The following is a 17,420-nucleotide window of genomic DNA, read 5'->3' on the forward strand; positions in this document are numbered from 1 at the left end:
TTCCCTCTCTCTCTGCCCCTCCTTGGCTCGCACTCTCTCTCTCTCAAAAATAAACAAACATTTAAAAAAATTTTTTTAATAAATAAATAAAAATAAAATATTAAAAAAAAAAACCTCCCCATTCATAGCTCTTCCAAGTTACAAACCCTTGTATATTATATGTGATTACTGTAATTATGGAAATAGGCTGTTTCTTTAAGAAGAGAAATGTTGGCTCTGTATTTTGGAAACATTTTTACAAAGGCACCCAACTTTTTTTTTTTTTTTTTTAATTTTTTTTTTTTAATGTTTATTTTTGAGACAGAGACAGAGTATGAGTGGGGGAGGGGCAGAGAGAGAGGGAGACACAGAACCCGAAGCAGGCTCCAGGCTCTGAGCTGTCACCACAGAGCCCAATGTGGGGCTCGAACCCGTGAACTCTGAGATCATGATTTGAGCCGAAGTCAGACACTTAACTGACTGAGCCACCCAGGCGCCCCAGCACCCAACTATTTTAAAAGTGTGGGTAGAATGTTTTCTTAACAAAAATGTGAAAGGTCCTGAGAAGCTGATTGCTTGTGATGCTGTAGAAGCTCAGGAAGGCTATGGCCTGGCATTCCTGGAAGCTTCCAAGGGCTAGGCCAGGTGGGCCCCAGGCAGACAGGCATCCGATGCACACTTCACACACAGGCCTCTGTCCTCAAGTGCTGAGACCATGGAGCTCAAGTGGTCCCAGCAAGAGCCCTGTTGGTGACCTTCACCATCATCAGTTTTGCCTCATAATGAAACCTGTCCATGAGTACTCTATGGAGAGAATGCAGTGACACTCAGCCTCTGCTGGTGCTCTGACCACAGGTCATGTGGTGCTTGCTCCTTGGTGGCCTCACTGCCAGCCTTTCTGGTGGACCTCTTGGTTTTCCTGACCTCTGCTCCTACTGTTGCCTCCCCAGGAACCTGGTTTCTGACAAGCAGGACTCCCTGGCCCAGTGTGCAGACTTCAGGAGCAGCCTGCCTCCCCAGGACGCCATGTTGTGCTCCGGACCTTTAGCCATAGTCCAGGGCCGTGCCTCCACGTAGGTGACCCAATTTGCTGGGGGAGGTGGCTGGGTCACACAAGCACAGTCCCACCCAGGCCTGCGCTCTGACTGCCCATCTCCTTTGCCTGGCTACTGCTTAAAACAGGCAGGCTCGAAGGTGCCGAGGATCGTGGGCCCATATTAGGTAATAACACACAGTGCTGGGTCACAAGCCCTGTCACTTCAGAGCACAGATGGTGGTCTGAGTTGCTATGTGTCATGGACATGATGATGGGCAGTATTTTGAAGGGCAGTGGGGGAATGGGCTGCTGGCCTGTCACCTCAGGGGCCTTGATAGGAGTTACAGGGTGGGATATACCCAGGATGCTAGACAGACCAGGAGGCCTGTGGCTGGGACCTGGGGATGGTTTGGCCAGTGTGGAGTCTGACACCTGCCTCTTTACTGGCTCCTCACTGGTGTCCAAGGGCACAAGGTGGCAGCCTCCTGCCCCATGCAGTGCCCACTGCCTCATGAAGCTTGCTCTGCCAATCTCTGCAGTTCAGGAAGACAGGCAGCCCGACTCTTCTCCGTGCCTCATGTAGTGCAGCAGGAGACCACCCTGGCCTACCTGGAGAATCAGGTTGCAGCAGCACTCACCCTGCAGTCCAGCCATGAGTACCGCCATTGGCTACTCCTCTACGCTCGGTACCTTGTGAATGAAGGTGAGGTTTCTGGTGGTCCCTCCATCTTCCTGGGTCTGGCTCAATTTCTATCCCAACATGATCTTCCAGAAAGCCCATGAATCAAGGCAGAGATGCAGTGGCCTAGGACTGTCTGCACTCTCCTTCCTCCCAGTCTCCTATGTTTACCTCCAGAGGCCCTGGACTCCCAACTGCCCCATCAGCAAGATGGCCCTCAGCCCCCATCTCTTAGCCTGAGCTGTAGTCAAAGCAGCTCAGCAGGCATCCAACCCTATTATAGACTCTGTTGGGTAGGCCCTGAGGACCAGGAGGACTGGCAGTAGGAGGGGGTGGGGGCACAGGATGCTTGAACAGACATGCTCCAGAGGAGCAGAAGGCTCAGACTCTTGCCTTCCCTCATACCCTGGAGCTTCAGTGGTAGCTGGTCACCCCAGAGGAGGGCTTCTTCTGGCAATATCCATTGAGCCTGCATCTCTCTTCCTCCAAGCCCCTTCTGCCCTGGAAGGGCCTGCCTGATGTCCAGCACCTCTCCATGGCCTTCTAGCCCAGCTTTCCCTGCCAGCACTTCTGATCTCTCCCACCACCCCCTCTTCCCTTTTCGGTCAGCAGAAAGCTCGGTGTGTTGGAAGAGGTGGACATCCTGTTGTCAGGGCGCCCTGCAATAAATAGACTTTCATCTCTCTGCTAGGCAAGTGTGGGGTTGTTTCTTACCACCTTCCTCCCACTTGAGCTTGTCCTCCAGGGTTGTGGCTTGGGAACTAGCACTCCCAAAACTCCCTGCGTGACCACACAGCTCCAGGCCTGGTCACAGAACTGCCTTCCCCACAGCCTCTCCTGGCCTTCTTGGTTTTGGTTTGCTTTTGACCTCACCCTCCCTATTTTGTTTATAATTTAAAGTATAGAAAAGAGAAAAAAAAAACGTGCCGAACCCCTACAGGTGTCACTTCCAGAGCTCACATGTCACATTGCCTCTGATGACATAATTGTGTGTATATATAAACCTCTGATGACAACAAATATGTCTGACCAACTCAAAGTCCTTGCCAGCAGACTCCAATGATGAGTTTAATTTGCCTCTTCCCGCCCAGTCTGCATGTTTGCCCAGCCTGTGTGGTCACTGAGTCTTCTAAATACTCAGTCTTCCCAAGCCCACACCTTTGCTGGGGTGCTCCTGTCACATCGGAGCCTCATACCCCAATCCCCTGAGGAGACCTGTCCTCTGGCTCCTCTAATTTACTTCATCCTGGGTGTTGATCAGGACTCATCCTGACACCCTGAACAAAGTCACTGCCTCCTCTGGGCCCTGCACCTACTTGTGGGATCACTTCTGCTTGTTTCTCTTTCTCCATCTTTCACACATCTGTTCCTGCGTCCAATAACACAAGTCACCTCTGTTCTATTTCTTGCTTCCTTGACTATAAAAGGACTAAAATTTTAAAGGGAGACCCCTTTCACTTCTAAAATTCCTCAGATTCCAGCATCACCCTCTTACTCTCCACCCTTATCTTTGGGCGATTTCATCATACCCTATGGCTTCAGTTGCCACCAGTGCTAACAGGCCCCCAGATTCTGCCACCAGCATTTGTGGCACTCCACGTGGCTGTGCCATAACCTGTGAGTTGATGGGCCGGTGACTGCTTCTCCTATCTCCTCTGTTCCATCACCACCTCACTCTAAATTCATACCCTTGCTATCTCTTACTTCCCGAAGGTGCCTCCTGACCCTGCTGATCTCCTCTCACTGTCAACATGTCTTGTCTGAAACAAATCTGACCAGCCCACTCCCCTCCTTCCACAATTCCCACATTTTCCCATCACCTTGGGGAGTTTGTCCCAGAGCTGGCCACATCTCATTTTTCCCATGGGCCCAGCACATAGAGGGGCTGCTGTATATGCTATCAAGGGAGTGGGTTCGTAAGTGAGTCTGTCATTATGGGTGTCAGTGCCCCAAACTGAGAGTCGTTCAGGAGGCTTTTTGCCCAAAGCAGCCAATAAAATAAACATTTGTTCAATCTATTTTGATATACACAACAACTTAGCATATTCTTGATTTTTTATTTCTTTTTGTAATGTGTTCCTATTTCTGTTTTGTTTTGTTGTTTTTGTTTTGTTTTGTTTTTTCCCGTAATTAGGGTTTGAATACCGACTCCGAGAAATATGCAAGGACTTACTGGGTCCGGTTCACTACTCCACTGGAAGCCAGTGGGAGTCAACGGTAGTGGTAGGTGCTGCTTTCATTCTTGCCACAAGAATTCTGTCTTAAAAAGTGAAGGTAGAGATGAAAAATAAGTCAAAGTGCTTTGAAATTCTTCCCCATTAGACTTCTTCAGCACACCGCCTTGGACCCCAGCATCAGTGAGAGGCTGAGATGTCAGTACTGCACTTGTGGGCAGGAGCTGGGTCTTTGGCATCAGGGACCTAGAGAGTGCTCGGCCATGCGTGCACGTGTGCTGAGGAAAGCTGCCTGTCAGGGGCTGTGGGTTTGTTCAGTAGAGAAGATGAAAGATCTTTCCCTGCTTTCCTGGAGCTCCCAGTCTGGTAGCGAGGCAGACAGAAGCAAGTAAGCAATTCCATCAACAAGATAGTTTTAGACCATGGATTATGCTAAGAAGGAAATAAGTAGAGCAATAAGCCGAAGGTGCCTGGGAATGAGCAGCCAGGGAGGACCCAGAAGGGGACTTTTAGGATGAAACCCAGGGATAAAAATGAGCCAGCTCTGCTGAGACCTGGGAGTCTCCTGGTAAAAGTGATAGTGAATGCAAAGAGGGCGTGGTACATGGGGGCCACTGTGGCTGGAGTATAGTAGGCAAAGGAGAGGGTGGTGTGAGATTAGGTGAGACAGATGAACAGGAAGGAGATCGTTGAGACCTTGTGAGGAGCTGGAGCTGTTGGAGGAGTTTGTGCAGCGGTGACATGAAGTGACCCAGATCAGTCAGCAGGAGTGATATGAACTGATGTAGCAAAGCAGTAAGAGCTTGTTTTTTGCAGCAGTCTTGCAATAGGTGAAGGTGACTTGGATTGGCACAATGGCCATGGAGAGAGGAAAGGAGAAAGATTCAAGTTGTATTTTGGAGGCAGATCCAACCAGACGTGGTGGGTGGATGGGTGGATATGGAATAGATTAAGAGAGAATAATGAGTATGCATACAGTTGCCTCCAGAATTTTTGGCTTGCACACACGGCTGCTAATTCATTGAAAGGAACAGGTTGGTGAGGGATGGGAGTTGTAGATATAAGTTAGCTCCCCAGCTTCTTCTTTAGTCACTGAGCAAATACTGATGGAGCACCCGCTGTGGCCAGGCATGGGACAGTGAGCAGTGAACAAAGCCGACAGGCCCCACCTTCATAGGTCTACATTCTTGTGCAGAGAAGCAGATTCTAAACAACTGAGCAAGTACCTGTATTGTGATGGGTGGGGGTGGTGCTATGGACAAACATAAAGAGGGCAAGGGGATACTTTCAGGATGCTATTTTATATTGGGTAATCAAGGAAGCCTTAACTAACTGAGCAGAGAGACCGGAAAAGGTGAGGGGCAAAGCCCCACAGATAACTGGAGGAAGAACATCCAGGCAGAGGGAACAGCAAGTTCAGAGGCCCTGAGGTGGCAGGGCTTGCAATGTGGAAGGAATAGCTGAGCAGAATAGCAATGGGAGGGTGAAAAGGGTTGTAGTCAGAAAGGTTGGAGGGTCAAACCTCATAGGTTCTATAGGCCATGGTGTGTGCTTGGCCTGTGTGTTTTATTCGATTTTTATTTTGTTGTAATAGATCTTAATTTGGTCAGTTAATAGAATCCTACCTTCAAAGTCCCAATTCCCCTTACACCTTTGAAGGTATGGTGCCACAGTTTTAACATCCACTGTTGTTGCTAAAAATCACTGCTGTAAATCTGATTTCCATTGCTTTGTAAGTTCTTTTGGGATCCTCTCTTATTGTTCTGAAGTTTTACACCATAGTCTGTTTCTTTCATTCATACTGTGCATTTTTCTTGGTTCTCTTCTTCAGTTATATCTTCCTTTCCATTTTCCCCATCATCAGAGAGATGTAATGTCCTCTCTTTTTAAAATCTTCTGTATAATTTTTTTGTAGTTTCAGTTTCCTCCCCAGATTTTCAGTTTAGTCTTTTATCTGCTTGAGCATAGTAAGTTTAGTTGTTTTAAAGTTGTATGTCTGATAATTCTGGTATCAGGAACCCTTGTGGATCTGTTTCTCTTGTCTATAGATGTGTCTGTGCTTTCTCATTTATATTCCTATTTCCTTACACGTTTGATTATTTTTAACTGTCTGCTGGACATGTTATTTGAAAAATTATTTGTAGGAATGATATGAGGACTTAGGTAATGTTCCTTTATTTCATGGAGTACTTTTATTTGCTGTTGCCAGTTCTTGAGGCATCAGTACTGCAGGGTCCCCTCAACCCAGTTCAGGGATTTAGGTTTTCTGGGCTGTCTTAGAATTCAAAGCCAGATACTCATTTGTGCAGGGTCTGGTTTACTTCCAGTTTACCCTTATTCTAGGGTACATCCCCTTGGGGTGGCAGCAGAAGGTGGGGGATGACTTACCAGGAACTCCCACTTTTCATTTTGGCCCCTGCTTTGATCCCCCTATGCCCTCAAGTCTGGCAGAAGCTTGCTCAGCCTCTTTCTCATCAATAAATGTTCCTAAGGCAAAGGTGTCATTCTCTGGCCTTCTACCTTCTCCACATGCCAGCTTAATCCTTTGTCACTAGCACATTAGCTGTCTGAATTCTGTTTCTGTTTGTGTAGCTAGGTCCCCAACGGGAAGGGTTCTGAATTATCAGTAAGAGTAAAGCTGTTTCTTTACCACTCATCACCTCCGGAGCACCCTGACAGGACATCTTCTTGGGTGAGAGATAGGCTGGCACATGTCTGACCAACCCTTCTCTGGGCCAAGTTGTAGAGGTTCACTCTGTGATCCAACAGCCACTCTGGGAGCCTTAGCCTAGGATGTCAGCTGGAGCTCTACTACGTAGCAGTTTTCTGTCTCAGCCTCAGGGTAAGCATGCTAGGCCAATATGGTGCAGATGGAAGGGGGCACAAGCAGGCCACCAATTATTAGCCATGTGCTCTTTTCTCCCACTCCTTCCTGCTGCTTGTTCGTGCCAGCTCCAAGCAGGATACCTCATTGGAGCTTTGTCTAGGAGAGCCTGGAGCTCTCTTCACAGGAGGGAAGGTGTAGTCCTACCTGCTTTTTACCTTCTGTAAATTACCTAATATAGCTGGTCTGCTCACGGTCCCTGGTATCCATAACAAATGCTTTCAGCTTCAGGTAAATGATACTCCTTCTAATGGTGCTGAAATCTTTTTTTTTCTCTCTCTCTAAGTCATCTGGAGGTAGGTGGTACCCCTATATCTCTGTGATTCTCCTGGCCTTTACCTCGTGGTCACAGGTAGCTTTCATACCCAAGTTCAAGGAAAGAGGATAGTAGGAAGCCAGTACTAGCAACATCAGAAAAGGAAAAGCTACCTGGCACAAAAACAGACACATAGACCAATGGAATAGAATAGAAACCCCAGAACTAGACCCACAAACGTATGGCCAACTCATCTTTGACAAAGCAGGAAAGAACATCCAATGGAAAAAAGACAGCCTCTTTAACAAATGGTGCTGGGAGAACTGGACAGCAACATGCAGAAGGTTGAAACTAGACCACTTTCTCACACCATTCACAAAAATAAACTCAAAATGGATAAAGGACCTGAATGTGAGACAGGAAACCATCCAAACCCTAGAGGAGAAAGCAGGAAAAGACCTCTCTGACCTCAGCCGTAGCAATCTCTTACTCGACACATCCCCAAAGGCAAGGGAATTAAAAGCAAAAATGAACTACTGGGACCTTATGAAGATAAAAAGCTTCTGCACAGCAAAGGAAACAACCAACAAAACGAAAAGGCAACCAACGGAATGGGAAAAGATATTTGCAAATGACATGTCAGACAAAGGGCTAGTATCCAAAATCTATAAAGAGCTCACCAAACTCCACACCCGAAAAACAAATAACCCAGTGAAGAAATGGGCAGAAAACATGAATAGACCCTTCTCTAAAGAAGACATCCGGATGGCCAACAGGCACATGAAAAGATGCTCAACGTCGCTCCTTATCAGGGAAATACAAATCAAAACCACACTCAGATATCACCTCAAGCCAGTCAGAGTGGCCAAAATGAACAAATCAGGAGACTATAGAGGCTGGCGAGGATGTGGAGAAACAAGAACCCTCTTGCACTGTTGGTGGGAATGCAAACTGGTGCAGCCGCTCTGGAAAACAGTGTGGAGGTTCCTCAGAAAATTAAAAATAGACCTACCCTATGACCCAGCAATAGCACTGCTAGGAATTTACCCAAGGAATACAGGAGTACTGATGCACAGGGGCACTTGTACCCCAATGTTTATAGCAGCGCTCTCAACAATAGCCAAATTATGGAAAGAGCCTAAATGTCCATCAACTGATGAATGGATAAAGAAATTGTGGTTTATATACACAACGGAGTACTACAGGGCAATGAGAAAGAACAAAATATGGCCCTTTGTGGCAACGTGGATGGAACTGGAGAGTGTGATGCTAAGTGAAATAAGCCATACAGAGAAAGACAGATACCATATGGTTTCACTCTTATGTGGATCCTGAGAAACTTGACAGAAACCCATGGGGGAGGGGAAGGAAAAAAAAAAAAAAAAGAGGTTAGAGTGGGAGAGAGCCAAAGCATAAGAGACTCTTAAAAACTGAGAACAAACTGAGGGTTGATGTGGGGTGGGAGGGAGAGGAGGGTGGGGGTTGGGTATTGAGGAGGGCACCTTTTGGGATGAGCACTGGGTGTTGTATGGAAACCAATTTGACAATAAATTTCATATATTGAAAAAAAAAGAAAGAAAGAAAGAAAGAAAAGGAAAAGCTACCCAGAAGTTAGTCCATGCTTCACAGGCAACCAGCAAATCACTTGAGCACACTCGTTGCAAGGGAGTCTAGGGAAGTGAGCAATTAAAGAGTATGTAGAAGAGGTCTTAGAGCAGGTGTAGAAATAGCCAACTCCTGACCTCAGCACTATGCTGAATTTATTCTTTTTAAAAAAGCAAAACTGCTTTGTAGTCTCTTTATCGAGATACTGAGGGCAGGTTTGAATATGAACACTGTACTCTTGTTGAGTTTCTTTGTGAGCACTTTTATGGTAAGAATTGATCCTTAAAATGGAACTGGTTCTCAAGGTAGCTGGGAAAATGGAGCGGTGGATGGAAGGTGGACTGAAAACCAGCAGTGCTGACTCAGCAGCCAGCCCTCCCAAGAGGCTCATTAGAAAGCATCATTTAATATATTTAAGAGCCACTTATACTCCCTTTCTTTGAACTATCTGTTGAAATACTTTATTGCCATGTGTTCTTACTGGGTTTGTAGGAGCTCTTTATATACTGGGAAATTACTCTTTGTGATATGAGCTACCAGTTTGCTTCAGGAGACCCCAAAGGTCCAGGCTCTTTCCCTCAAAGATCATTGTTCAGTGTTGAAGGGTTGGACCAGTCTTCGTGGTGGGACCTGTGACAATGGCCAGAGAGGTAGTAATGAGCTGTGTCCCACGCTGCTGCCTTAAACAGTAGAGAGACATACTGAGAGCCCAGAGTGGGAGGTGGTACTTGGTGGCAGTTGGTATTGACATAAGCCTTCAGGCCAGAGGGCAGATCCTCTTGCAGCTTGCCCCTGGTGCCGCAGGCAGGCAGTACGTTCTGCTTTGTTTATGCAGTTTACTTCATCCCCTTTTATCTTTTTTTAATTAAAATTTTCAGGTTTTTAATTTAAAATTTTATTTTGGCTGGTAATATAGTCACATAGTTCAAAAATTAAAAGGTACAATAGTTTTGAAATAAGCTTTGTTGTTTTGGTGGGGTTGTTTTTTGGTTTTTGTTCTACTTGTACTTGCATTTATTTTATGTGGAATTTACTCCCAGGCCATAAATTTTTGTTCAGTTTCTTCTGGAGTATCTTTTTCTTCCATGCAGCCTCCTCTTCTGGTTTAGGAACAATCTCCTTTTCAATAAAGATCGGCTCAGTGTGGCAGGAAGAGCTCATATATGGGTCAGTCCAAACATGACCTCTATAAGTTCTACGCTGCATCTTGGGGTTTTGTTCACCTGAATGTGCTGCTCAATGACCAGAGAATCTACATCCAAACCCTTAAGTTCAGCATTACTCTTAGCATTTTTAAGCATGTGTAGTAAAAATTGAGCGCTCTGTTTGAGCCTCTGGTTCTGTGTCCAGCCCCACTCTTTGGCCTGGGCATACCTACCAACTCCACCATTGTAGTAACAGAATGGCACACATTGCTTCTATAAAGTGACAGTCTTCAGATACTTGGTGACTTTTCGGATATGCATACCCTTGATGCTTGTGCTGGTTCACATGCATTCATAAAGTGAACACAAAGCTTTGAACCTCTTGATTTGCATGATTTTGTAGGACTTTCTGGGTCAAGTGAATAGTGACCATTTGCAGAGATCACCTCAGACCACTTCTAGGAAGAGTAAAAATAAGTCTTGAAGTCAGAAACTAAAGGCTTCTCTACCTTTTGTCTTTTTCAAAATTCTTACGGCTATTCAGGGTCCCTTGAGATTCCATATGAATTTTAAGATGAATTATTCTATTTCTGTGAAAAACACCATTAAGATTTTGATACGGAGTGCATTAAATCTATAGATTGTTTTTGGTGTTACTGACATCTTAATATTAAATCTTCCAATCCATGAACAGAGGATGTCTTTCCGTTTACCTTTAATTTCTTTCAACAATATTTTATAGTTTTCAGTGTACTAGTCTTTTACCTCTTTGGTCAAGTTTATTTCTAAGTATTTTATTCCTCAGAGACTATTGTAAATGGAATTGTCTTCTTAGTTTCATTTTCAGAATGTTTGTTGTTGGTGTACAAAAATGCAACTGATTTTTGTGTAATTTCTTATTGTGCAAATTTGCTGAATTCACTTATTCTAACAGGTTTTTTTATAGAGCCTTTGGGGTTTTCTACATATAAGATGATGTTGTCTACAAACAAGAAAGATTTATTTCTTCCTTTCCAATTTGGATGCCTTTTATTTCATTTTCTCTCCTCATTGCTCTGGTTAGAACTTCCAGTACTCTGGTAAAAGCTAGGATTCTTGCCTTGTTCCTGACTTTGGAGCAAAAGCTTTCAGTCTTTTAACATTGAGTGTGATGTTTTCTTATATGGCCTTTATTATACTGAGGTGGACTACTTCTGTTACTAGTCTTTGGAGTGTTTTTGGAATGAGAGAGTGTTGAACTTTGTCAAAAAATTTTTTGCATCAATTGAAGATTGTTAATAATTCTTTAAATGTTTGGTGAAATTCACCAACGAAGCCATTTGGGCAGTCATTGGGTCTTTTTTTGTTGAGAGATTTGTGATTACTGATTCAATATCCTTGCTAGTTATAGATCTGTTCAGATTTTCTATTTCTTCATGATTCAGTCTTGGTAGGCTGTGTGTTTCTAGGAATTTGTCCATATTGTCTAGGTTGTCCAGTTTGTTGGTGTACAATTGTTTGTGTAAAATTGTTTATTTATGGGGCGCCTGGGTGGCGCAGTCGGTTAAGCGTCCGACTTCAGCCAGGTCACGATCTCGCGGTCCGTAAGTTCGAGCCCCGCGTCGGGCTCTGGGCTGATGGCTCAGAGCCTGGAGCCTGTTTCCGATTCTGTGTCTCCCTCTCTCTCTGCCCCTCCCCCGTTCGTGCTCTGTCTCTCTCTGTCCCAAAAATAAATAAAAAACGTTGAAAAAAAAATTAAAATTGTTTATTTATAATGTTTACTTTTATGGCATCAGTTGTAATGCCCCTGTTTCATTTCTGATTGTGATTCAAGTCTTCTCTCTTTTTTTTTTTTTCTTAATCCATCTAGGCAAAAGTTTATCAATTTTGATGATCTTTTCAAATAATATGTTTCGATTTCATTATTTTCTCTATTTTTCTATTCTCCATTTTATTTTCACTTGTGTGATTTTCTTGCTTCTGCTTGATTTGGGTTAGGTTGCTTTTATTTTTCTAGTTTCAAAGATGGAAGGTTATGTTACTGATTTGAGGTCTTTCTTTGTATATTCTTAAAGCTATGAATTTCTGCTAATGACTGCTTTTGCTGCATCCTGTCATTCTTGGTATATTGTTTTCATTTTCATTTGTCTCAGATATTCTCTAATTTCCCTTGTGATTTCTTCTTTGAATCATTGGTTAACAATATGTTGTCTCATATTTGCAGATTGTCCAGTTTTCCATTAGCTTTTGATTTCTGGTTTCATTCCATTAATTGGAAAAGATACTTCTATGATTTCAGTCTTTTTAAACCTATTGATGGGGCGCCTGGGTGGCGCAGTCGGTTAAGCCTCCGACTTCAGCCAGGTCACGATCTCGCGGTCCGTGAGTTCGAGCCCCGCGTCGGGCTCTGGGCTGATGGCTCAGAGCCTGGAGCCTGTTTCTGATTCTGTGTCTCCCTCTCTCTCTGCCCCTCCCCCGTTCATGCTCTGTCTCTCTCTGTCCCCAAAAAATAAATAAACGTTAAAAAAAAAAAAAAATTAAAAAAAAAAAAAAAACCTATTGATATTTGTTTGTGACCTAACATGTGGTCTTTCCTGGAGAATGTTCAGTGTGCACCTGAGAAAAATGTATCCTGTTGTTGGGTGTGATGTTCTATATATGTATGTAAGGTACAATTGGTCTGTATTGTTTTTTAGGTCTTCGTATTCCTTATTGATCCTCTCTCTGGTTGTTCTGTCCATTATTGAGAATGGGAAATTCAAGTGTCCTACAGTTATTGTAGAACTATATATTTTTCCTTTCAACTCGATGTTTTCTTCATATATTTAGGAGCTCTGATGTTTGGTGCATATGTTTATAATTGTTACATCTTCTTTGGGAAATTGACCCTTTTATCATTATACAATGTCTCTTGTATACTTTATGAGAGACAGAGAGACACATATACATACATTATACTTTTGTCTCTTGTAATAGTTTTTGAAATAATATCTATTTTGCATGAAACTAGTATAGCCATCTCTTCTGTATTTTGGTTACTATTTCCATGAACTGTCTCTCTCTGTCCTTTCATATTCAACCTATGTGTGCCCTTAGATCTAAAGTGAGTTCCTTGTAGGTAGCATATGGTTGGATCCTGGTTTCTTACCCATTTTTTTAATTGGGGAGTTTAATCCATTTACACTTAAAGTAATTACTGACAGATAAAGACTTAATATTGTCATTTTGTTACTTATTTTCTGTATGTTTTATAGCTTTTCATCCCTCATTCCCTCCTTTGCTATTTTACTTTGCATTTAGTTAATTTTTTTAGTGACATGTTTTGATTCTCTCCTCTTTTCATTTTGTGTATATTCTATAGATATTTTCTTTTTGATAACCATAGGGAAAACAAAAACATTCTAAAGTTCTAACAGTCTATTTTAAACTAATTAACAGTTTAATTTCACTTGTATACAAAAACATTGCCTACTCCTTTACAGTTCCACTCCATCCACTTTGTTATTGAAGGCACAAATTATATCTTTTTATATTCTATAACCTTTAACATAGATTTATAATTTCTTATGCTTTTGTCTTTTAAATCTTATGAAAGAATAAAAAATGGAATTACCAAACAAATGTACACAATATGGGTTTTTATATTTGTTCTTGTTTTCACCTTTACCAGAGAACTTTATATTTTATTGTCTAGCATCCTTTTATTTCAACTTGAAGGACTCCCTTTAGCATTTCTTATAGGGTAGTTCTAATCATAATGAATCCATCAGTTTATTTATCTGGGAATGTGTTCATTTCTTTCTTGTTTTTGAAGGATAGTTTTGCTGGATATGGTATTCTCAGATATCAGTTTTTCTCTGGCCTTTAGTGTTCCTGCTGAGAAATCACTGATTGTCTTATTGAGGATGCTTTTTACATAATGAGCCACTTTTCTTCTTTCAAGATTATCTCTTTGTCTTTGACTTCACATAATTTGATTAAAATGTGTCACAGTATGAGTTCATTTGGGATTTTCCTACACGGAGTATTTGTTGAGCTTGGATTTGCAAATCCGTGTCTTTCCTCAAACCTGGGAACGTTTCAGCCATTATTTCTCCAAATAAGTTGTCTTCCCCTTTCTCTCTCTGTTATTCTTCTGGGACTTACATAATGCATGTATTGGTCTGCTTGATGGTGTCCTATAAGTCTCTTATGCTCTTTTCTCTTTTCTTCGTTCTATTTTCTTTTTGCTGTTCAGATTCAATAATTTTAAATAACTTGAATTCAAGTTTATTTATTCTTTCTTCTGTCTATTCAAGTCTACTGTTGAACCCCTCTAGTGAATTTTTCTATTTAGCTACGATGTTTTTAAGCTCCAGAATTTGGTTTGGTTCTTTTTTATAATTTCTGTCTCTTTGTTAATATTCTCATTCTGTTCACATATCATTTTCCTAATATGTCTGTTCGTGTTCTCTTTGAGAATATTTAAGACAATAGTTTTAAAGTCTTTGTCACATAAGTTCCAAGCCTGTGTTTCCTTAGGGTCAGTTTCTGGAGGTTTATTTTGTTATTTTGAATGGGCCATGTTTCTTTGTTTCTTTGAATGCCCTGTCATCTTTTGCTGAATATTGGGCATTTGAAAAAAAAGGCCACCTTTCCAGTCTTTGCAGACTGGCTCCCCTACTCAGCTGGTCATGAAGGCTCTTGGTCCTCCAGCCTTTTCTGGGGATGCCTTTTTCCCAGGTCTTTGCTTGTGCTTTTCTTCCATTTCCCCATTTACGTAGCTGCTTTTAAGTGTTTCACTTTCCCTAGAAATCTCACTCCTGCTTCTTTTCATAACCTTAGATGTTCTGTTGTATTCTACTCATTGTATCCTTTCCATAGGCATCCACAGGTCCACAGTTCCCCTACAGCTCTGTCACCACTTTGCCCACCACTGCCCTTTTGCAGCCTCCATCATGATATCTAAACTATGCCATTGTTCCCATCAGCACTCTCTGTTCATTTAGGTTTTCTTTAATGGCTTTCAATACAGTTTTATAACTTTCAGCATATAGGCCATCCATGTCTTTTGTTAGATTTATTCTTAGATGTTTTATAATTGTGGGTATTCTAAACAGTATATTGTCCTATTTATGTTTTCTAATTATTCATTGCTGCTGTATATATATATATATAAATGCATTTAGTTTTGTTATTTTAGTCACCAAACATCTTTCTACACATTTTTGTTATGTTTATTATTATTATTATTATTATTATTATTATTAATTTATCAGTAGTTTTGTGTTTTCTGTGTAGAGTAAGCAGCCAAATCATCTTAAATAGTTGTTTTATTTCCTGTTTTCCAATTCTTGTGCCTTTTTTCTGTAATATTAAAACCTATTAAATTAATAAGCTTTCTAAGATTAAATTATCCTCAATTTCTTGGATAAACAATAACTTGGTCATAGTATCTTTTCATTCACTGTTAGAACTAATTGCTAATAATTTATTAGAGATTTGTACACCTGATTTCATGGGTGAAATTGGCCTGGGATCTTTCATTCTCATTTTATTTTTGTCTGGTTTTAGAATCAAGGTTATTTTGTCTCATAGAATGTATTGGGGGTAGTTCCTCTTTTTTTGTTCTTTGAGTTTATATAAATTTGGAAAAATCGGTTCCTTGGAAGTTTCTTAAACATCAGTTTACAAAACTAGTATACCTGTTATTTTCCTTGTGGTAAGATTTAACTCCTATTTTCTATTTATTTTTGAATTGATTTAGATAAATTATATTTTCCTAGGAATTAGTCCATTTTCTCTAAATGTTCAGTTTTGTTGGCATAAAGTTGTTGATCAATAAATGATCAGACAAATGACTTGTCTTTATTCATCTTTTCTATCAAAAGTTTTTAATTTCATTGATTTCAGTTCTTTATTATCTCATTTTCTTTTTAAAAATGTTTTTTCTTGGGGTTCCTGGGTCGCTCTGTAGGTTAAACATCCAACTTTGGATCAGGTCATGATCTCACAGTTCGCAAATTTGAGCACCACATCAGGCTATGTGCTGTCAGCACAGAACCCACTTCAGATCATCTATCCCCCTCTCTCTCTGCTTATCTCTCTCTCTCCAAAATAAAATAAATACGTTTTTTTGATGTCTTTTTTCTTTCTTTTCTTATTTTATTTTATTTTATTTTATTTTATTTTATTTTATTTTATTTTATTTTATTTTATTTTAGTGTGTGTGTGTGTGTGTGTGTGTGTGTGTGTGTGTGTGTGTGTGTGTTGTTTTTTTGTTGTTTTTGTTTTTCTGATACCTAAGTTGGACTCGGGTAATTGGTTGTCATTTTTGTATGTACTCTGATAGATGTTTTATGTTTTTAAGTATCCTTATAAGAGCCCCTCTTCTGTTGCATTTCACCATTTTCGCAGTATATAGTGTTTTTATTGCCATTCACTTGTAAGTCATTTTTAGTTTCAATTAACAATTTCATTAATTAATTGATTAATTAGATTCATGAGTTCTATTTGTGTCTTAGTTAGAGAACATGAGCTATATCAGGGGTTGGCAAATTTCTTCTGTCAGGGACCAGAGAGTAAACATGTCAGGCTTTGCAAATTCATGCAGTCTCTGTACAACTGCTTGACTCTGCTGTTGTAACATGGTATATAAACAAAAGGATGGGTGTGGCTGCATTTTGATAAAATTATTTACAAAAACATATAGTAGGCTGTATTCGACCATGCCAATCTGCAGTCTACATGATGCCTATTTTTTGAGGTTTACTTTTAGAGCAATTTTTTGTATTTCTATGTGTGCCAAAGAACGTGTATTTTCATTTTGTATATGTCCATTAAGTCTTATTTACTAAATGTTCAGTTCAGATTACGTGATTCTGCAGCTTTTTCCCTTTCTGACCCATCACTAGTTGGTTTTGTATTAAAATCTCCCTGAGGGTGGTTTTGTCCCTCTCTTTGACTTTCTCTTTCCTCAGCAACTTTTTTGTCGTGAAGTCCTCTTTGGTAATTGTAAAATACTGGCTCTCTTTTTACTCTTTACTAACATATCTCTCTCCAACTTTTAACCCTTCTGCATCCATGTTTATATGTTTCTTACTAACATTGGATGGCTGGCTTTTATTTTATCTAATCTGACAAGCTTTTTTTTTTTTCCCCCTCATTGCTAAGCTCAAACCATTTACATTTTTTGTTTTCTTGGTTTTCTTAAGGCTAATATAAACTTTAGCCATAGTTGATCACATTTCTTTTCATGTCTCTTAGCATTGTCTGGATTTATCTTCTCTTCAAGTATTTCCTCCAAAACATTTTCACGGTGGATCTTTTTTGTGGCAAACCTTTTGAGGTCTTATAAGCCTAAGAATACTTTTCATTATACCCTTTAATATGAATACCTATTTGGGTAAAAAAGTTTAGGTTATGAGGTTTTTTCCCAGTATATTATAAATACTACTTTATTGTATATCTTGGTATCTCTCCTTTTGTAGGTAATATGCTCTTGTTTTTTAGAAACTTTCAGAATGTTTCTGTCTTTGATATACTCAAATTCTGTATATTTTATCCTAACATGTCTAGATACCAGCTTTTCCATATCTTTTTTTCCCCCAGTTTTGTGAAAAATGTTGGTATTTTAATAGGGATTGCATTAAATCTGTAGATTGCTTTGGGTGATCTGGACATTTTTACAATATTGGTCCTTCC

General features: G+C 40.9%; 1 protein-coding gene across 4 annotated transcripts in view; it reads left to right on the forward strand.

Moving 5' to 3' along the window:
* The window catches only part of HIRA (histone cell cycle regulator), a 93,294-nt gene that overhangs the window by 73,340 nt on the left and 2,534 nt on the right, over positions 1-17,420 (forward strand). For 3 of the 4 annotated variants that reach the window (XM_086682260.1, XM_086682263.1, XM_086682261.1), the window contains 2 exons: positions 930-1,052; positions 1,555-1,718. In XM_086682260.1, the coding sequence (XP_086538386.1) occupies positions 930-1,052; positions 1,555-1,718 (287 nt within the window). Of the gene's footprint in view, positions 1-929; positions 1,053-1,554; positions 1,719-3,828; positions 3,918-17,420 lie in introns of all 4 variants that reach the window. The other variant, XM_086682262.1, reaches the window with a different exon arrangement.

The sequence above is a fragment of the Puma concolor genome, chromosome D3 (genome assembly GCF_028749965.1).
Source record: "Puma concolor isolate L17-30 chromosome D3, mPumCon1.1.hap2, whole genome shotgun sequence".
NCBI lineage: Eukaryota > Metazoa > Chordata > Mammalia > Carnivora > Felidae > Puma > Puma concolor.